The sequence below is a fragment of the Pristiophorus japonicus genome, chromosome 1 (assembly GCF_044704955.1).
Source record: "Pristiophorus japonicus isolate sPriJap1 chromosome 1, sPriJap1.hap1, whole genome shotgun sequence".
NCBI lineage: Eukaryota > Metazoa > Chordata > Chondrichthyes > Pristiophoridae > Pristiophorus > Pristiophorus japonicus.
The window spans coordinates 202,082,021-202,104,801 of record NC_091977.1 but is presented as its reverse complement, the minus strand read 5'-3'; the positions used below and the strand labels follow the sequence as shown (position 1 = coordinate 202,104,801).

The window sequence follows — 22,781 nt, the reverse complement described above, 5'->3', positions numbered from 1 at the left end:
GAGACACTTCAGACATTCCTGAAACAGCTGTTATGAGGGCCCCCCGGGTTCCCCAACGCACGTCTGATGTGGTCGCATGAGATCTATGCTCCAAATTGCTTTGCTGTGGACCTGTTTCACGCCCGAAGAACAGGAGATGTGAGCTTCAATTTCCTCTCAAGATGTCAAATACATGTTCGGTCTATAAAGTACAGAAATTACGCTGCAATATTATCATTTGGATAGTCCTCTGTTCACTATTTCAACAGAAGTGTTAGATTGTTTATTTTAAGAGTTATGAATTAATGCAATAATATCTGCAGTGTAATGTTGATGCTAAATTAATCCGGTGATTTCTCCAAGTCCAGAAGGGCAACATTTTTTTACTTGATATGCATTTTTTGCACTATTTTTAAAACAGTATTTCTGTTTTGGGTTTTATTCCCCAAAATTTAGAAGGTTAAGGGGTGATCTGTCAAAGTTTTCAGGATATTATGGGGAACAGATAGGGTAGATAGTTGGTAGATCTGCTGGTTGAGGATTCTAGGACTAAGGGACATAGTCCAAAAATTAGAGCCAGACCTTTCAGGAGTGAAATTGCTGCGATTTCGCCACACGCAGCTGGATTGATGCGGCCGGGATTGGTGGTGTGTGGTAAGCCCGCTCCGGACTCGAGCCCGCCCACTGTCTTGAATCTTCCAATGGTGAGGCTTGTTAAGCCCGTCCTGTGGGCTTCCCGGCCAAATAAGAGGAAGCTGGTCTGATGACGTCATTTGCTGATGTGTTATCAGCCGGTTTCCTTAAAGGGACCATGCCCACATTGCTTTTGATAGTTCTTCTGTCAGTGTTCTACAGCATTGAGGTCCTGCAAACACAGACAAGCACTGCACAGAGATGCAGGGCTGCACCCAGGCTCTCCCATGACTCCCTCGAGATGCTTTTGGAGGGAGTCACAGCACGCAGGGAGATCCTCTTCCCTTCCAATGGGCGGAAGAGACCTCCCCAGGAGACCAACGCAGCTTGGTTGCACAGTGCACAGAGGGCAGAAGCAGGGCTGTCATCAGGAGGACCAGGCTGCAGTGGCGCAAACTTTTAATGATCTCAGATGATCATGAAACGTTACTGCAAAGCCACACTCAACCTCATTCTGTTGTGCCACTCATCATATCCCCATTACTCTGCCTTCCCTATTCTACTCCTGCACATCCTTACTCACACCAACTGATCTTGCACCTCCACCCATCCATCTCTATCTACATTTTCAGTTTCCCATTTCACTAGCCACCCCTCACATTCACCATCATCCTTGTCCAATCATACCAACTAACAATACATAGCTAGGCACTTGGGTCCTTTAGCCAATGTTCGTGTATAGTTAATGTTGATGTGTAGTCAAACATTGAAATATTTATTTTCAGCACTTTGTGTTCTTGGACAGATTTGTGGACACCTTTGGAAGTGGCTTAGTGAGACACAAGGGTACCCCCACAATGGTGATGAGTGTGAAAGGAATGGTTTGGACATTGCAGGGATGCTTTATGGAGCTGGTTTGGGATGGTGCCAATCTGGTGCATCAAGTGGCAGTCAGGGTGTACAGTGTGAAGTGAAGTAAATGTGGCCATGGGGAGGCCATCACTGACCTCCCGGGCAGCAATGTGGTCGGGTGCTGATGCCCTGTGTTCTGTACAGCATCAGGTGATTGCTTGGGAAGGTTGGTGTTGCTGTTGGTGATGCTGGTATGTTTAGTGATGTTGGTGTTGGGGCTGATCGTGGTGGGATTCTAAGGACCAATGTGAGATTTTTTTCAAGGGCACCGATGCTGCTGGAATAGATGACAAGTGAGGTTGAGATGACAGAAGCGCCCTGTCAGTGGTGAGAGAGGTTGCTCCAAGGAGGTGACAGTGAATAGTTTACTGCAAACACTTCCAAAGTGCATAAGTCTCATCCAAAGCCTGAAGGCTTCAGCTTCTAACATTGGAAAGTGAACAGCTGTGAAATGATAGCTTTTGTACCACTTCTGCAGCTGTCAACTAGCCAAAGCAATAGTCACTGAGAACCCGACTCCACTTACCTGGCGTAATCTCTGTGGCACAGCAAACCAGTCAAAAGGTTGGTAAAATTTTAACTGCCTTCTTTTAAGCCTCTTAACTAGCATTTAAGTACTTTTCAATTATGTAGATGACCTATCCCACCGCTTGCTGTCGGGTCTGCTATCCAAAAGTAGGCCTGACAGCTGAGAAACTCACACGGAGGCAGGTTTGGAGTGGGATCCCAACCCGCTGTCAATCAGGGCCAAATCCGAACTCGCAGAGCTGGGAAGATTCCAGTCAAAGGGTGGTAGAAGTTTGGAACTCTCCTCCGCAAACGCCAATTGATGCGAGATCAATTGTTAATTTTAAATCAGAGATTGATAGCTTTTTGTTAACCAAAGATATTAAGAGATATGGGCCAAAAGCGGGAGTCAGATCGTAGATCAGCCATGATCTCATTGAACTGTGGAACAGGCTTGAGGGGCTGAATGGCCTACTCCTGTTTGTATGTTCCTATGTTCCTATGTAATTATTAATAGAGATAATAGAGATTAAAAATTGAGTGATGCAGAATCAATCCATATAAAACGTGCTAGATTGCAGCTCGAGTTAACATACTGCGACTTGAACTGTTTTACAGAGTAAAATATATTTAATATGAATTGCAGGGTATAAACAGGAAGGAGATGTCATGACTAGTGATACTGGTAGTCAATAAAACAGTATTGAGAAGAGGGCTGCGTCGATGTGCGTCTGTCCTCCCTTGAGAGGACAGATGCACAAACATTAGCGTCCTCGTCCAGGCCAACATCCCCAGCATTGAAGCACTGACCACACTCGATCAGCTCCGCTGGGCAGGCCACATAGTTTGCATGCCAGATACGAGATTCCCAAATCAAGCGCTCTACTCGGAATTCCTTCACGGCAAACGAGCCAAAGGCGGGCAGAGGAAACGTTACAAGGGCACCCTCAAAGCCTCCCTGATAAAGTGCAACATCCCCACTGACACCTGGGAGTCCCTGGCCAAAGACCGCCCTAAGTGGAGGAAGTGCATCCGGGAGGGCACTGAGTTCCTCGAGTATCATCGCCGAGAACATGCAGAAATCAAGCGCAGGCAGCAGAAGGATCGTGCAGCAAACCAGGCTCCCTGCCCACCAATCCACTCAACTACTATTTGTCTCACCTGTGGTTCTCATATTGGACTGTACAGCCACCTAAGAACTCATGCTAAGAGTGGAAGCAAATCTTCCTCGATTCCGAGGGACTGCCTATGATGATGATGAAAACAGTATGTTTGAAAAATGTGGATGGTCTACGGTACCTTATTTTTTCTTTGGGTTAGATATAGATGATTGGACTTGAATATACAGATTCCCATGCCATTAAAAGTTTATTAAAAAGGATTTAATTACAACTAGATATTATATAATGATATGGCTATACTCATAATGGTAATGCTGTATCAGCACATTAAGGAGAACACTTGTCTAATCTTTCCTTTCTCTCTTTCAGTATTTGCAATCAATAGGTTAAATATGATTGTGCTACGCTTTTGAAATTTACAGATAAGTTAAGAGGGAATACTGCTCCTTACTCGGACGAATTCTAACACTGTCCAACTATATGAGTTTTCACTTTCTGATAGAACAAAAGAAAATGGCTACACTTTGCAGCACATGGCACCGATCAAAGACATTGCTGTTAATGATCTTTATTTACACAATATTTCATTTCCTCACAAAGTGTTTATACAGTGCTGCTGGTCCGGTGTAACAGAATTGTTTCTAAACAATAAATAAAAGTCAGTATATTTTGACATCACTATTGAATCAAATAAAGTCTTAGCAAGCAATGGAATATTTTTCTGTTGGCCTATTGAACATTCTGGCTACTGATCTAACTAGACATTTGCTGGCTAATTGGCTGGGAAAGCAGCATGAACCCATCACATAGTTCATCAATTAATCAGAAAGATAAAACAGCAGCTACCTGGCAAAGTTCTAATAAATGAATTAACAAAGTAGCAGCAGACACCCACCACAGATCCCACAATGTATTTTTGAGAGAATTACAGTTACGTCACAGCTTTAATCCTTTAATCGGTGAGTAAGAGGAATCTGCACAGAGGAGTCCACTCAATCAGCAGGGTAGCAGAAATCCTCCACCCCGTTTTCATTCTCTTTATCCAACTCGTGCTGCCCCAGCTGACGGTACTCGAACGTCAGCCGATTTATGTACTTGCCACTGGACACAATGCGCACCACGGTGTTGTCACAGCCGATCTTCATTTGTGCTGTAATTAAAGACTTTTAAGTTTAAAAAAAATATTTTTCAACTGGAACGAAAAAGAATCAAAGGCAGCTACTGTGAATCTGACTGCAGTGGTTTCCTGGAAGCACAGAAGGATTTGAAAGAATTGTATGGCAGTCTAAACAATAACTCAAATTCCCACATTCTAAAGTTCAGCAAAGTTATACTATCAGCATCTCACAGCACAGAAGGAGGCTATTTGACCATTGTGCCAGTGCCGGCTGTTTGAAAAGGCTATCCAATTAGTCTCACTCCGCTGCTCTTCCCCCATAGCCATGCAAACCTTTCCTTTTCAAGTATATATCCAATTCTCTAGAGTTGTAATATGTGTCTTGCATTGGTACAAGAAACTACTTTATACTGATACAAAATGCAGTATAGCTATGGTAAAAGATGTACCAAGATTTTAGTCAAAAGATTGGAACAGCATTAAATTAAAGTCAGAATATTCACATATTTTACAAATTTGTTTTACAGCTGTTATATTTTTTCCTGCTTCCCCTATTACATTAAAAAAATCTTCCTCACAAAAGCTTACTGTCATATATCCAGCAGAGGCTGGGGAACATGACGGTCTGGGCTACAGATGTCCCTGCAAATGTTATCAGTTATACCTGATGATAAGCCAGCAGGAAATGAAATCTTTGCATAGATAAATTGGATAATGTCAATTTTTCTTCTCCTGAGTGAACTATTGGCAGCCTAGAACTAATGAAAATTTCCCAGCTGAAGTTCCCGAGGTTGAGTGGCAACAAGGCTGGGATAGCTCACAACATTCTGGCTGGGATTCTATCACCTGTGTTACCAGATTGCCGCAGGCCTCCAGCATAACCAGTGGCATTTACAACAGTGACTACACTTCAAAAAGTACTTCATTGCCTGCAAGGTGCTTTGGGATGTTCTGAGGTCATGAAAGGCACTATATAAATGCAAGTTTTTCTTTCATTTTGTTGGCTTTTGATGATATGTAATTTCCATTACCTGACAGAGTATTGTTAAAAACATGCTTATTAGTTAAACAAACAGATAATGACTGTTGAAGCAATGAGCACTGTTGTGGATGAGAATTATTCTAAAACTATCAGACTTATTCATTAGATCAAAAATTTCTTTCATATCCCAAGGAATTAAAATACTGACAGGAAAGAATCCTCAAGACTAGGCAAAACTGAATTTAAAAGGTTGACATCACAGAATCATACAGCACAGAAGGAGGCCATTCAGCCCATCATGCCTCTTTGAAAAAAACATTCAATTAATCCCACTCACCTGCTCTTTCACCACGGCCCTGCAAATCCCAATAAACATCCCAAAAGATCAGCACAGAAGTAATTATTACAGTTATTAATGAATAAATTAATAAGTCCAATATACAGACAGAAATATAGATATATATATTCAAAAAAAGTCCTTCGAAACATAGAAATACATTTTCTTTTAAGTTGAAATGTACTTTTGAGCCATCTGTGGATGGTTGGATTTATGAATTCAATCTTTCTCACCTGGTCCACTGAATGAATAGCAAATGTCAGCCATTGGGTACATCCTGCTGGGATCTAGTCTATTCCCTCCCAAAAGTTGCACAAAATCAGTTGCTCCACCACAACTTTTAACAGGTATCTAATGGAGGAGACACAAGGAAATCCATGAAGCTCTTCCACATACGGTACTCCATAGAGGGCATATCATAAAACGGAACAAAATAATCTACCCAAGTCCACATTTCACAGAAGCTAAAGACATTGGGCAAATCCGTTACATTTAACTGAAAATGTAAATTCTAATTGAAAAATGATATATTGGTTAATGTTTACATTGATGAAATGAATCCATCCTGTATTTGTTCTAAAACCATGCATAGTCACTCTCCTCTGGTGACACTATTGTGGAATTATGTAAATCAGACTTCACATTATAGCCCACAGGGTATAACTTGGAAACATGTTCCAGACGTCATATCTGTCAGGGGATGTGTGACATTTCTGCAGGAGGTTCATGTTCAATTTTCTGAATGTTTACAGGTAGGAAATGGAAATAGAGATGGTAGCGATGTGCCAATTCTATCTATATTGAAATAGCTGACTCCGCTGTTCCAGTTATACGACACAGCTTACATAAATGTGACGCAGTTCTTGGCGTTGCATTAACATAAGCTGTGAAGTATAATTCAGATGTAAAGTTACCTGAATTCAATTTATCAAAGTGATGCAAGTCCACCTTCATAGAAACATAGAAACATAGAAAATAGGTGCAGGAGTAGGCCATTCAGTCCTTCGAGCCTGCACCACCATTCAATAAGATCATAGCTGATCATTCACCTCAGTACCCCTTTCCTGCTTTCTCTCCATACCCCTTGATCCCTTTAGCCGTAAGGGCCATATCCAACTCCCTCTTGAATATATCCAACGAACTGGCATCAACAACTCTCTGCGGTAGAGAATTCCTCAGGTTAACAACTCTCTGAGTGAAGAAGATTCTCCTCATCTTGGTCCTAAATGGCTTACCCCTTATCCTTACACTGTGACTCCTGGTTCTGGACTTCCCCAACATCGGGAACATTCTTCCTGCATCGAACCTGTCCAGTCCCATCAAAATTTTATATGTTTCTATGAGATCCCTTCTCATGCTTCTAAACTCCTGTGAATACAGGCCCAGTCGATCCAGTCGCTCCTCATATGTCAGTCCTGCCATCCTGGAAATCAGTCTGGTGAACCTTCGCTGCACTCCCTCAATAGCAAGACCGTCCTTCCTCAGATTAGGAGACCAAAACTGAACACAATGTTCCAGCTGAGGCCTCACCAAGGCTCTGTACAACTGCAGTAAGACCTCTCTGCTTCTATACTTAAATCCCCTAGCTATGAAGGCCAACATGCCATTTTCTTTCTTCACCGCCTGCTGTACCTGCATGCCAACTTTCAATGACTGATGTATCATGACACCCAGGTCTCGTTGCACCTCCCCTTTTCCTAATCTGCCGCCATTCAGATAATAGTCTGTCTTCGAGTTTTTGCCATCAAAGTGGATAACCTCACATTTATCCACATTATACTGCATCTGCCATGAATTTGCCCACTCACCTAACCTGTCCAAGTCACCCTGCAGCCTCTTAGCATCCTCCTCCCAGCTCACACTGCCGCCCAGTTTAGTGTCATCTGCAAACTTGGAGATATTACACTCAATTCCTTCATCTAAATCATTGCCTGCCTGCCTGCCATTCTGAAAAGGACCCGTTTATCCCGACTCTCTGCTTCCTGTCTGGCAACCAGTTCTCTATCCACGCCAATACATTAGCCCCAATACTATGTGCTTTAATTTTGTACACTAATCTCTTGTGTGGGATCTTGTCAAAAGCCTTTGAAAGTCCAAATACACCACATCCACTGGTTCTCCCTTGTCCACTCTACTAGTTACATCCTCAAAAAATTCTAGAAGATTTGTCAAGCATGATTTCCCTTTCATAAATCCATGCTGACTTGGACTGATCCTGGCACTGCTTTCCAAATGCGCTGCTATTTCATCTTTAATAATTGATTCCAACATTTTCCCCACTACTGATGTCAGGCTAACCGGTCTATAATTCTCCATTTTCTCTCTCCCTCCTTTTTTAAAAAGTGGTGTTACATTAGCTACCCTCCAATCCATAGGAACTAATCCAGAGTCGATAGAGTGTTGGAAAATAATCACTAATGCATCCATTATTTCTAGGGCCACTTCCTTAAGTACTCTGGGATGCAGACTATCAGGGCTGGGGATTTATCAGCCTTCAATCCCATCAATTTCTCGAACACAATTTCCTGACTAATAAGGATTTCCTTCAGTTCCTCCTTCTCACTAGACCCTCGGTCCCCTAGTATTTCCGGAAGGTTATCTGTGTCTTCCTGCGTGAAGAAAGATTTGTTCAATTGGTCTGCCATTTCTTTGTTCCCCATTATAAATTCACCTAATTCTGACTGCAAGGGACCTACGTTTGTCCTCACTAATCTTTTTCTCTTCACACTGCAGTCAGTTTTTATGTTCTCAGCAAGCTTCCTGTCATACTCTATTTTCCCCCTCCTAATTAAACCTTTTGTCCTCCTCTGCTGAATTTTAAATTTCTCCCAGTCCTCAGGTGTGCTGCTTCTTCTGGCCAATTTATATGCCTATTCCTTGAATTTAACACGATCCTAATTTCCTTTGTTAGCCACGGTTGAGCCACCTTCCCTGTTTTATTTTTACTCCAGACAGGGATGAACAATTGTTGAAGTTCATCCATGTGCTCTTTAAATGTTTGCCATTGCCTATCCGCCGTCAACCTTTTAAGTATCATTTGCCAGTCTATTCTAGCCAATTCACGTCTCATACCATCGAAGTTATCTTTCCTTAAGTTCAGGACCCTAGTCTCTGAATTAATTGTGTCACTCTCCATCTTAATAAAGAATTCTACCATGTTATGGTCACTCTTCCCCAAGGGGCCTCGCACAACAAGATTGCTAATTAGTCCTTTCTCATTACACATCACCCAGTCTAGGAAGGCCAGCCTTCTAGTTGGTTCCTCGACATATTGGTCTCGAAAACCATCCCTAATACACTCCAGGAAATCCTCCTCCACCGTATTGCTACCAGTTTGGTTAGCCCAATTTATATGTAGATTAAAGTCGCCCATGATAACTTCAGGGGGTTGTGTCACACTGCTTTGTCTTCTCAGCAGCTGCAGTATAATTCAAAGATTCAATTTAAAGTTGTTCTCTTAGCGGGGAGCCAGCCAGCATTTGGATGTCGGTGAGCAGAGCTTTGCGTATGCATGCAAACTCACATGAGCAGAAATCCATTTTCACTGGCCAGAGAATGACACTGGCTGGAAGTTTAATCTGAAGGCGGGTTAGGAGTGGGGAAGTGGTCCAGGAAGTGGTCGGGAAATCTGGGAGAATGGGTTTCCCCCAGGCCTTAGCATTTCAAAGCTCCCTTTCCCTCCTGCACCCAGGCAAGTGGATAGGCCTGTGGCACTAGGCAGTAGAGAGGATGGAGGGAGGATCGGGTGGAGGGTGGCCGGGGGCCGGACCATCGAGGAGGAGGGAGGGTGGGAAGCATCGGGGCCAGAGCATCAGGGGGAGGGAAGCATCAGGGGTAGAGCAACAGGGAGGAGAAGAGGATTGGGGCCTGAGAAGTATCAGGACTGGAGGGGGGAATCCAGGAAGGTGATTGGAGGCCTCATGGGGGCAGCGGGAAGGGGTTATCAGAGGCACCATGGAAGGGGGTCAGAGATCTCGGGGGAGGGATCGAAGACCTCATGGGGGGGATCGGAGACCTTGCGAGGGGGTATTGGAGGTCTTGTGAAGAGTCTCCAGTCGCAAGGGTGGGTGAGGCTGTGGTATTGGATCCAGGAGGTAAGTGCACCTCCTGGATTAGGCAGTTCTCACCTTACTTTAGCTAGTGGGTTCCCCGAGGTTCAGGAGACGCAACCAACTGGAGTTAAATTTGAGGCACGCCTCATTATAATATTTAACTTGGTTGCCCGCCTCCGCTTAAACTGGAAGTGGGTGGGTTGGGGTCGGGATTCTGTTTTTTAAACATTTTAACAGCCCACCCGACCACAACCCTCCAATTTTTTGTGGTTAAAACTCCCCCATCACATCTAATGACTCTTGTCATTTTTAGTTTTTACCTTCAGTATGATGATGAGTTGAATTTTAATGTGTGAGTGGAAGATTGACTATTTATTTCTATGTAAAGGATGATGTAATGTAGATTGCAACTAATGTAGCTATGATTAGTGAAACCAGGCAGCAAGATATATTAAAATGGTGGGTTGGTTATATTTGTACAAAATTAATACATGGCAGATTTGTGACATAGGCTTATTTTAGCATATACTATTGACAATTATTTTGTGAAAGGAGTTATGATTCCTACTTACTCATACACGGAAATTTGCTAAATTTTCTCCAATTTGCTTTTTTTAGCGTGAGTATGAATTTCTTGCTCATCAAACTGAGAAATGGAACATTTTACACTTTTGCATCAAGTATTAGCAACAAGTCTTCTAGGTCAAGTATAGTCAGGTATAAGCAAATTTTAGCTATTTCTATTCTATTAACTCTAGTCTACCCCAACATAATGCCTTAAAACCAGTCCCAGGAAAACATTCATTAGCGTCATATTTATATTTCCCATTATATCACCTTTGTGACATCTGAAGTGAAATTAGCAACTTAATGGCAATTAGTGCCAAACCGCGGTTGATTCCGTGCTTTAGGCCCAAGCTTTGCATGGCCAGGACAGAGAAAGCCATAAACTTAAAATCCCTGGCTGACATACAGGGAGGCTTCAATCCGTTATTCCAATCTGGAGTAAGCAGTTTTATAACCTCTTGCTCTCGTCAGTCCCTGGAAAGTTTGTGAGCAGCTTTAATGTGCTTTCATGTATTTGCTTCTGTCCCTAAAATATCCAAAATGCTGCAGCATACTGACCTGTAAGATTCTTCAGAGTATGTAGGATCCAGCAGCATGCTCTTTAAATCATAATTTTATAAATAAATTATATATGTGCTAAATTATTATGTGATGTGATAAATGATATGACATTACAACCCAACCCGAATCCTTTTGGGAATCATCTTTACCTGCAGATAATTGAAGTGTCCCAGGGTCAGATCAGAGATCTTGATTTCTGCTGGGTAAATTATGGAAAAGCTGCAATTTCTCTTCTGATGAGGAATGACCATCGTGAACCTTCCATCAGGAGTCTGGGAAATCACATTGCAAGCTTTGAGGAAAAACAAACAATATTTGAGAGTCAGAATAGCTACAACGTACAAATTCTTCAGCTCTTAATGTTCTGCAGTGGCATTTTGCTTCAAATGCCAATGATTTTTTTCCATCATTTTCTTTTGTTGGTGTATTTTTCATCACCTGCACCATAGCAATGCTGGATGTCTCGGAAACCTGTTCAGCCCTGGAGCCCAACATTGCTACAGGAGTGGAGAGAAGGATTTTGAACTTTTTAAATCCAAAAAGCCCTCAACGTCAATTGATTACATAGGCCAGAGGAAAAATTCAAATTTTATTTTTAAACATTCTGGATTTTACCATTAGCTTGGAGGCCTAAAAAGTGAAATTCTGTCCCCAGTAGAAGCGGACCCCTACTGCAGCCCATGCAGTCTACCAAATGGCCTGGATAATTGGCCCAAATTAGGAATGCATCAATTTGGCGAATAAATGTCGCCTACTTCCATCAGAGCATAAAACCTGGGCCAAAAGTATTCTAAAGAAACTTAAGTTCACTACTGCCATTTACAGTTCAACTAAAGTCAATTGAATGAGGCATTAAATGTAACCTTCAAACAAATGTGGGTATACTTTGTGACTTTCTTAGGGTAATGTTCCATCGCAGTTGATATATGGGGGGAGAAATAGAACATAGTTGCAACATTCTTTGGGTGAAGAATCAACGTTTCAGGGGCAAATTTTGGGTCGGGATCTCCTGCACCCAATCTCCCCTGAAAGTGCACTGGCGCTTGACTTTCTTCTGCATGGTACCGATGAGTACACATGTCACACTGGATTATTACCGATTCTCACTTCGTAAATTTTTCAAACGATCCTTAAAACAAGTTATTTCAAACAATTCTAGCTGGATTTAATGACCATGCACATACAGTTAATATAGTTTGCAACCTTGAAAGGATAAATGACTCTATTGTAATTTTTATATTCTGTATTTTATATCGGTTAGAATGGCATTTGCTTATGGATTTTTTTTCTAATGCAAGTGTTCAGTGTGCTGTGTTACTTCTGTCTGAGGGGGGCGATATACAATTCTCATAAAGTATTCGCTCAGCTATAACCATAAAAAAGCTAATGGCTATATAATGTTTGAAAGATATCATGCATGAGGCCCTACTAAGTGCTTGTTGTACTAACTGTAGCACGTGGTAGGTACTTGGAAGCTTGTTTTTGCTTCTAGACTGTGACGAAAGCTTCATACCTTTTGGTTAAAGCATATTTGTTTTTAAAAAAACACGGTTTTCAGGTGAAATTTGTGTTGATTTATTCACCAATTAATTCCCAAATATGAGTTCTGAGAGAGATATAGGGCTTGAAATCAGTCCTGCCCAGTTTGCGGGACCAGACTCAATGCTGCAGAGGGAGCATGCGGTCAAAGCAAGAAGCCTGAGGATCGATAGAAATTGGTCCTCGGGCCTCATCTGAATAATTGGGGCGAGCTGCCGCTAGTCACCCCTCCTTGCGCCGCACGCCTAACAGGGACACATCAATTTTGGGCCACCTGCCTCACCAGCAGTGACCATCAGGTAAGGTAACGCCTGCGCAGGTTATCCCACTGCTGAATTTGTGTCCTTTGCGCCGATTTTATGCCTGAAAAACAGGCACATAAGAAATAGGCACAGGAGCAAACCATATGGCCCCTCAAGCCTGCTCCGCATACTCGATACCAATTTCTTTGCCACACTCGACAGCTTGGCTAGATATCCAATTTGTATTGTCTTTATTTTACAATAATAAACAAAATGAAAGAATTTGGTCAAATGTAAACATTCTACAATTTTTGCAGCTTTGTTTAATAGTTTCAGGATTTTCTTTCAGACAAACATAATTTAACAGCTCCACTGTAAAATATTACAGCAGATGTCTGTAGAGGATCAGGCTAATGGCATACTGGTAAATTATTTTTCAAAATGAAACTGTATTAATATTCATGTGTATTACCGTAACCTAGTGGATTCAGAATGATCAAACATTAATGTGAGTCCATGTTTTAAAGCTCCCAATGGCTGTCTGTGCTACTGATGTTAGTCTAATAATGCCATTCAGTTGATTTATGGTATATGACTAAAATTTAGATAATACAATTTTTCATAGGGATGTGCTATGTTTATTCAATGCAACAATGATGTCCCAACCCTTCCTCATTTCTACATGTTTGTCTTACTTATGATTGCAATGTTCTCCAAAGATTATTAGATATATTTTTTTAATATTGCAATTGTTCTCATGTTGCAATGTGTTTTCATATATTGGCCCTGAAATCTCGGCTTCTTCTTCCCGCGGGCGTTCGACTAACAATAGGAGAAAAGATGCGCACTTACCTTTCGGTCGAACGCTCACCAGAGATCCTGGTCCTGAGGCCTCCTCTTCTTGCACAACAGAGCGCGTTCAAGTTAGGAGTCTGTAGGAGTCACGTGGGCCTGGACACCCAATCACGGTAAAGTATGTTCTCATTTATAGTAATAGGAGTTTCATAACTCCGAAACTCCTATTACTATGAATGAGAAACACCCCCAAACACCCAAAGACGACATAAAACATTAAAAAAACACCCACATAAATACATTATAGAAATTAAAGTTGCTAGAAATGTTTTTGAAAAAAAAATATTTGCTGATTTTTTTTTAAGTTTTAATTATGATTTAAAATAATATTACCTGAGTGGACATGGTTTTTAACATAAATATGTATTTTTAAATGTTATTTTAATATGTTTTTGATGCCTGCTTTTACCAGGCGCAAGAGTCTTAAGGACAATTGCAGGGCAAGAGATGGACAAATAACCCAATCTCTCCATGGAAATGTCCTTCTCCCCGAGATGCGGCCAGAAACTTGACAGATCGGAAAAGCTGGTTTTCAGTGCATGCGCATTGCGCGCCGCAAACCGGCTTTTCCAATGCCTTCCCGGGTCCATACACACTCCGTACGAACCTGGGAGGGCCAGAATTTCAGGGCCAATATATTGTTACATATTCATTGCATATTTTGTGATCATGAGTGAGACTGATAGTATGGTTTATGGGTAACCCCGGCGGTCAATGCTGGGGAGCAATGGCAGCGTTAGGATGAGCTTCCACAATTTCTCACAGAGTCATTTTCTGGTAGGCATTTCATAGAATAGTACAGTAAAGAAGGAGGCCATTTGGCCCATCGAGTCTGCTCTGGCTCTTTCAAAAAGCAATCCAGTTAGTCCCGCTCTTTCCCCATATCCCTGCAATTTTTTCTTCCCTATCCCCATATCCTTGCAATTTGTTGTGCTACTTTAGATTTATGTGTTACTTTATCAGATTTGGTATGGTGTTCAAGTTTTCAAAGCTCCCGGTAGCTAGTAATTGACATCCCCCCACCCTGCTCACTCATCCATCACCCCCATCTTCCTATTTGGTAATTTAATTTATTTCATTTGAAAACGTTTTTCCCCCTTGGATGTCCTTTATTCATTAGATGATTGGGTTGCATAGATGATCAACATTCTATTTTATTCTTGCAATTTGACTACATAAGAGGATAACATCCAGCCTAAGGGAAAAATCTGCTGACAAATTTCATGGCACTTAAAAAAAATTCATTCTCGAGGTGTGGGCATTGCTGGTAAGTCTAGCATTTATTGCCAAAACCGTAGTTGCCCTTGAGAGGGTGGTGGTGGGCTGCCTACTTGAACCAGTACAATCCATGCGGTGAATGAGCTCTCACAGTGCTGTTAGGTAGGGCATTCCATGATACTGATGCAGTGGCGATGAAGGAACATGGATATATATGTCCAAGTCAAGCTGGAGGGGAATTTAGAGGTGATGGTGTTCCCATGCACCTGCTGCCTTTGTCCGTCTAGGTGGTGGAGGTTGAATGTTAGGACTAAAGGAGCCCATGTAAATTGCTGCAGTGCATCCTGTAGATAGAACACATTGCAGCCATGATATGCCGATGGTGGAGGGAGGGAATATTTAGACACACAGGCTAATGGTGTACCATAATTCAAATCCAATGTAGGATTTAGATTTGGTACTTTCTTAAGAATGCAGACATGTTGGGTGGAATTTTCAACTTCAGCAGCGGTGTAAATCAGGTGATATTTGACTTCAATGGAAGGGAAAATTAGGCAGTTGTATACCGGGCGAGCGATCCAAATATTGCCTGTATTATACCCCTGCCAAGTTTAACACGCCAGCTGATCGGCTCCCTACTTGATGCTTTAATGGCAAGAAATAAGAAAGTTACCAAATTTCAATAACTTGACTATTGGTTAGTTGGTCTCAGCTTGAATGGCAATGAGATGTTACAACTGGCCTCAGCATCATCGGCTAAGAAAGGGGAAAAAAAAGACTAATCACCCAGTGTTACCACTCATTAGCTGTTCAGTGACCCATGTCAGAAAATACTTACCTATGGATGTCAGGTTTGGCTGTGGTAACACCCCCCCCCACACACACACACATACCCCACCACACACACACACATGCAGTTAAATAGCAGTCACTGTCTAAGGCCACATATGACAAATGGTCTCTTAGGTGAGGGTTTCCAATGATAAAGGAACTGTAACCCGGCCTGAATCGCTGCCTTCAGGAGACAACAATGAGAAATTTGGAATACATTCAGAGAGCAAAGAATTAACTCCTAAAATACATCATGATAGTTTATCACTTCTAAACAGTACATGTTATGCAAAAATTTTCCTTAAAATAAATACCTCTTTATACTTACGGAAAGGATTGATTAATTTCTTTATTGTTAAGGAAAATCCATTTCCAGGCATGTGAATTCTAAAGAATAGCATTGCCACATTTTGTGAGGACCTGATTATTGTCCTGGTGTTGCTGCCATCACAAAAATTAATGTAACGCTCTGAGATGGGGAGGGAGTGATCTACTGTGCTTGGGAACTTCTCCCCCTTCAATATCCAGCCATCAAAGACCTGTGCATCAATACAAAATGATTTAGAAGAACAGAAGAAGGAACTTGTATTTAGATATATAAAGCCTTTCATGGCCCAAGGATGTTACAAAGCACTTCACAGCCAATGAACCATGTTGAAGTTCTAAAGCAGGAAATTTCAAGATGAAAATTGAACAAAAGCCAGTAATAGGAAGAGGCAAAAAGAAAAAAAAACACTGGGCATCTGAAATAAAGCATAAATGTAGGAAACACACAACCAGTTAAGTCAGCATCTGAAAGAGAAAGATAGGATAATGTTAATTTATCTTTTTCTCCAAGACGTTGATCAACTTGCTGCTTATTTCCAACATTTTCTGTGTTTTACCAGTAGAGCCATAACTAGCATTACTAATGAAGTGTGCATTGTACATAAATAAAATGGGGCTGGTTTGATAACTTTTATGCCACATATGCTCGGAGACATGATGATATATTTATCCACCTGGACTACTTTTGTTGCTCCAGTACTAGTCTGTCACTGTGATTGTGAACAGGATAGGGATAGATTTCAAGAGGACATAGACAGTCTGGTGGAAAGGGCAGATGAAATTTAACGCCAAAAAGTGCGAAGTGATAGAAGAATGAGGAGAGGCAATATAAACTAAAGGGTACAATTCTAAAGGAGATGCAGGAACAGAGAGACGTGGGGGTATATGTGCACAAATCGTTGAAGATGGCAGGGCAGGTTGAGAAAACGGTAAAACAGCATACGGGATCCTGGGCTTTATAAATAGAGGCATAAAGTACAAAAACAAGGAAGTTATGAAATTTTATAAAACACTAGTTCAGTCTCAACTGGAGTATTGTGTCCAATTCTGGGCACCGGACTTTAGGAAGGATCTGAAGGCTTTAGGGAGGGTGTAGAAAAGATTCACAAGAATGGTTCCAGGGATGAAGGACTTCAGTTATGTGGATAGACTGGAGAAGCTGGCGTTGTTCTCCTTAGAGCATTGAGAGGAGATTTGGTAGTGGTGTTCAAAAACATGAGGGTTCTAGACAGAGTAGATAGAGAGAAACTGTTCCCATTGGTGGAAGGTTTGAGAACCAGAGGGCACAGATTTAAGGTGATTGGCAGAAGATCCAAAGGCGATATGAGGAAAAACTTTTACACAGCGAGTGATCTGAAATAGATTGCCTGAGAGGGTGGTGGAGACAGACACAATTGTGACTTTCAAAAGGGTATTAGATAAATACCTGAAAGAAAAAAATTGCAGGTCTACAGGGTAAAGGCGAGGCATTGGGACTAGCTGAAGTGCTCTTGCAGAGAGCCGACACAGGCTCGAGGGGATGAATGGCCTCCTATTGTGCTGTAATCATTCTAAGATTCAATGATTCTATGATTTTTATATGTTTCACTGCTTTTATTGCTTCTCAGATAACCACACACATTTTTCTATTCCTAGTCCAAGTCTCATTTCTCTCTCTCCATCTCATTGATTATTAGAGAGAGAGGAAGATGCTGGATTAATGGATTACTGCACCATCCATCTTATGTTGCTTTTTCTCTCAACCTGTCATTCAACATCCACTTTTTTCTAATCATTCTACTTCCACTTTGATCCCCTCCTCTTGTTACATTTTGACAGTACCTCCCAGACCTGTGATTTCCACTACCTCTAAGGACAAGGGCAACAGGTGCATGGGAACACTATCACCTCCAACTTCCCCTCCAAGTCACATATCATCCTGATATGGACATATATAACCGTTCCTTCATTGCCATTTGGTCAAAATCTTTGAACTCCCTACCCAGCAGCATTGTGGAAGTACATTGCATTCACAACATGGACTGCAGCGATTCAAGAAGGTCAACCACCACCTTCTCAAAGGCAACAAAGGCAATAAATGCAGGCTTTTCCAGCAATGCCCACATCCCAAGAAATTGGAACTGTTCCATCATGTTAACTTCTTTCCATCGTGCTGACTTTCTCTAGGTCTTACATTTCTCTAATCATTATCGCTGCCATCTCCTCTCTCTTTTCTGCTGTTTTTTTTTAACCACTGTCTGTCACTCACTTGGCACATTTCTCTAACTCCCAGGGCTGACAGCAGCCCAATTGCTTTCTTTCCTCCCACGCCTATGTTTCTGATTCCATCTGCTGCCAACTTCTTTCCACAGCTATCAGTATGAAACTGAGTCTGGCAGTGCCACACAGCCATTTTATGCAGCTTCAGGCTTTTGCTTTTCTGTGCCCCTGCTCCTTCTGTAAACAATGAAATAAATTATTCTTTCTTTAAATACAAAGAATTATACAATGTTTGGTTTAACTAGAACAAAGAATGAAGCACTAAAGTTACCTGGGAAATAAACCAGCATGCTGATCTTGGAGCACATCAGCAACTGATGAGCTGAGATGGATGTCACTTAATGGGTTATTTCTCAGTAGTAAAGGAAAATATGGAATATATCAGGAAGTAGTGATTATATTTTAAGAGCCTGCAGATTGTAGGAGGAAGGAAAGACTGAGGGAGGTAAGGAGTCCCAAATAGTTTTGTCCAGGGAAAGAATGGGGAACTTTTAACCTAACATGCTGGGTGTAAATGGGCGAGTTCGAGTCAGACACCGTTTTACACCCTGCCTGATATTTCCTCTCCATTGAAGTTATTGAACCCATTTAGGAGACTGTAATAATCAAGGAAGGGAAGTTCAGAAGCAAACTGACTGTAATAGTATTGTGAAAATAGTAAGAAAGGTTCCAACAGAGAGTGAAAACTTGGACTGTGGAGGTGAGAGAGCAGTTGTCTGTCAGACAACAACCTTTTTCTTATATTCTATCCAGCAATACATGAATTATTACAAGAGTTTTCCCCAGAGGATGAGCATTACCCTGATCTTGGTTTTAAAAGAAAGCTAATAATTGTGGAGCGGAAAACAAATTATCACATGAAAGAGGAAATTTCAGTAATGAAGGACTTGTGAGGGCTCCATTTGAATCAGAGGGGATGTACCGCCAAGAACATCATCAGATGAAAAATGACAAACAATGGAACCAACAAACATAAAAGATGACAGTACTAATCAGATTGGGCTTCCTTCGACAAAGATCAAGCAATACGCATTTGAAACAGCAGTATTTATTAAAGTGTGAATATTTGCTTTTAATAGCAAGCTTGTTTGTGCTTACCTTGAGGAAGTCTCCACCTTGACAATCTATGTTGACATAATTGTATTCAAAGGAGATAATCTCATCTGGACTGCCAATGAAGAAGATAGCACAATAGAGCTGTGGTCGATCTGCACTGAATGTGAACTGTCCGTCTACACTCAACATGTCAATGCATTCTGCAGACAGAAGGGATTGCATTAAGATACCCATAAGTCAAGTGGAAGACTGCCATTAAATGATTACTAAAATTGAACTGTGGAGCTTCCAAATTACAAGTCTTCTAAAGTGAAAACAATTAAACATTTATTTTAATAATCTGCAGATTATAACAGTAATTTCGATAAAGATTTTGAATTGGTGAAGAATCTGTCTTTTTACCATTTATTTAGCATGTTTTCAATTCTTTTAAATTACTGTGAGCGAGTTCCATGTCAGAGTTGTGTTTTTAAAAGATACCTGCTATTGAAGAGTAGGTTTACACAGGATACACTGCACAGAAACAGGCTTCGCCATCAGTGCTCCTTTTCAACAAATCAAATTTGCATGTAGTTTAGACAATGATGGCGACATTGGGAAATGAGACTGGAGGAGTTTCTGAGCCCCTCAAGTGTAACAGAATCAAATTAACAGAAGCAGTTAAAATGATGCAATGCTACATACAGTACCATGGGCTGTTGATATTAATTCAGCTTTCATCATGCTGGTCTCAGTAATTCTTCCAAACCAATTATCAAACAAGCACACAAGCAGCAATCTTTATTTATTTATTGTTGTCTATGAACAAAAAAAAAAGTAACAAAGTTAAAAGATAGTGGAATAATCGAGAATCTTAGTAACGATTCGAAAAGTCCTACTGATGGCAAGGCTTACATTTAAATACTAATAGATGTAAATATGTCCGTGTCCACATCACTGCCCCCGCCCCCCCCCACCCCCACTCCCTCTCAAGAAATCTAATTTAGGAACCTTCACTCCAAAGTAACCTGAGCCAACGTAACACTGGTACAGCTCCAACAGCTGGTACAGCGGGCATGGTGTGGCTAATGCCATCGCTTCATGACCTCATCCGTGTCTGCAGGAAACTTCCCTCTCGAGCCAGGACGCGGCTCTGAGCAAACACCCAACTTGCCAGGTTCTCTTTCAGGTGTGGCCAAACTGAGCCCATCTCAGGCACATTCTTTTCTAAACTAGAATTCGCAGATGAGCTCCAACGTTTTCTCGTTTTTTTAGATTTCCTCAGATTTCCAGCACCTGCAGTATTTTGCTTTTGGTTTCTAGTTCAGAGACATTAATGTCTTTTGTTTTTGCAGATAAACTCCAAAAAGAGTTTCTAGTTCAGAGAGAGGCCTGGTCATGTGCAAACCCCAGCCATTCAAGTTTAGTCAACATAGAATCATAAAAATTTACAGCACAGGAGGCCATTCGGTCCAAATAGACAGGTCGCATTGGGGCTCCGATTTAGAATTGAAATAAAGCGAAAAAAAAGATGGTTAAAATCGTTAAGAACACAAATTTGGGCGGCAAACCTAACCAGTTGTCAAGAGTACATGAGTCAATAAATCAATGGGCAAGATTATCACTGTAGCATCCTTATAACAAGGAGTTAGATAAGTGAACAGATTTGTCTCGTTCAATAGCGCACACATCCTGAGGATTGCAACTTTAGAATCTGTGCTTGTTTCTTTAAACCAGAACTTCAAACTGAACTTGAACGGTTCAGGGTGTGTGAATCCTCCCACCCAGTGCAGCCTGGAATCGCAAACAGCAAAGACCCTCTCACCCACCCAGCCCATAATACTCACTCAGACTTCGCCTGTAAATGTAGTCTTGAGAAAGTTCTCGTTTCAGCTCCGAGTTTAGAAGCCCAAATGCGTCCTTGATTATTTCATTTTTCTTTAAAATGTTGGAAATGATATGTTAAATATAAGACATCTTTGAAATCTACAAACAAATTATAGAGCCATGTTATGCTGTACTGAAAATGAAACGTAAGCCACATTAAAGTGTGCGGAAAAAAAGTTTTTGCAAACTTCCTTCGAAATGTATTAAACTGGATTTCTAAAACAAAAGTTGAGATGGACCAGATTTAGTACTTTACACGGGCAGATTGGATACTAGTCTCCCCCTTTTAGTTCCCATCAATTAGATTGAACAAATCTTACCCCTAACCTTTGAGAACCAGCACATTGAACCAGCTTTATATAATGTGCAGTACCTGAATCAGGATTTTCCAACCCTGATTATAGGACGCCTCTGCACACTGTTACACTAAGCTGAGAGACAGTCTCCAATATAAATTCAACATGACGGGTAAAAGAAAAGGTGAAAAAAGCTTTAACAAAAGCAAGGAATAAAACGCTTTCTGTAAAGTTTCTTTCTGTAGTTGGACAGTAAGGAGGGAAAGGGTCCGCACCTTTTACAGTCCATAAAATGACAAAAGACAAGATAACGTTGCTGCAGACATCAAATGGAATACAGGACTGAGAATGGGTTACTTAATTTAACTCGTACATTGAGAATTACATGTGAAAGTTATCAATACAACATTTTAAAAAAAGATTTATTTCAGTGCAGAAGGATATCAAAATATAGTAACAAGTTAAAACATATATTTCTTATTATCACAGAAAAAAAGGAAAGACTAAAAGAGCCAGCTGAGTGGGTGAATACATGGATGGACAGACTGATGGCAGTGTCCCACCTCGATGTGTCTGGCTTGTCCCTGGAGAATCGCCATCCACAGCAGCGCGATGTGCAGCGGGAGCTTGAAGCCAGAAGACATTTTTCTTTCTTTCTCGGTGTGTTAGCAGCTTTCAGTGACTGACGAGTATTGGAGAACAGGATTGCAATCCCCCCCGCCCCCCTTTTATACTGTCTGTAATTTATGCTGTGGGCAAAAGTCGCGGATAACAATCGAGTTACTAGGCTACCCTATCGCTTTCATCTAAGTTGCGTGAATGTGACGGTGGCAGAACACGGATTCTCATTATCATAGAGGCAGAAAAATCAGCCCAAATGTTCACTTTAGATGCAATGCGACGCCAGAAGCGATAACCCGAACAGCGGGCCTCCATCAGCAATTAACAAAACAACGCTGATCTCCCACCAAGGGGAATAGTTGGAAATATTCCACTTTAGAATTTCCAGTTCTTCTCTCTGCTTTCCATTTAAAAAAATAACGTTAAAAGAATTTTTGAACTTTTCCCTCACTGGCCAAACTTCCCAATTAACATTTACACTGAATTATTAACAAACGGGAAACTCTTCCAAACTACAGAATACGGATGGGTCTGTCGCAGCCCTCGGAATGCTGTGCACATTCTGTTGTTAATCTGCTGGGGGGCCACTCTCACGCTTTTGCAATTGCGGGCATATATGTTCCAGAAAAGCTAAAAGGGGTGGGGGTGTACCTTTCAGTTAATGCTAAACAGCTTAATGTCTGTATCTTTATTAAACAAGATTACATCAATGCCTTTACAAATGTACAAATCTGGAAATTTCATTTTGTATATAATGCTATCTGTCCGTTTCTATCAACGGTGTAAGCAGGGCGAAAATACCTCGTACTCTAAGGGCATGAGCTGCCATGGTTTTTAAAACAAATTCGTTCATGGGATGTGGGCATCGCTGGCAAGGCCAGCATTTATTGTGCATCCCTAATT

At 41.3% G+C, this 22,781-nt stretch overlaps 1 protein-coding gene across 1 annotated transcript; it reads right to left on the bottom strand.

Moving 5' to 3' along the window:
• Positions 1–4,144: 4,144 nt before the first annotated feature.
• Positions 4,145–21,901, bottom strand: crhbp (corticotropin releasing hormone binding protein). The gene is made up of 7 exons (XM_070869584.1): positions 21,821–21,901; positions 20,922–21,012; positions 19,138–19,295; positions 15,782–15,992; positions 10,918–11,060; positions 5,822–5,939; positions 4,145–4,302 (listed from the first exon to the last, which is right to left on the bottom strand). Exons 1-7 carry the CDS (start codon positions 21,899–21,901, stop codon positions 4,145–4,147), a joined length of 960 nt encoding a protein of 319 aa, XP_070725685.1.
• Positions 21,902–22,781: the final 880 nt, after the last annotated feature.

Coding starts and splice junctions, on each gene's coding strand:
- crhbp (XM_070869584.1), bottom strand. CDS start 21,901: ATGTCTTCTGGCTTCAAGCTCCCGCTGCACATCGCGCTGCTGTGGATG. Junction 11,061..15,781: donor GAAATTAATCAATCCTTTCC/GTAAGTATAAAG, acceptor TTTTCCTCAAAG/CTTGCAATGTGATTTCCCAG. Junction 5,940..10,917: donor GACACTTCAATTATCTGCAG/GTAAAGATGATT, acceptor CTCCTCCATTAG/ATACCTGTTAAAAGTTGTGG.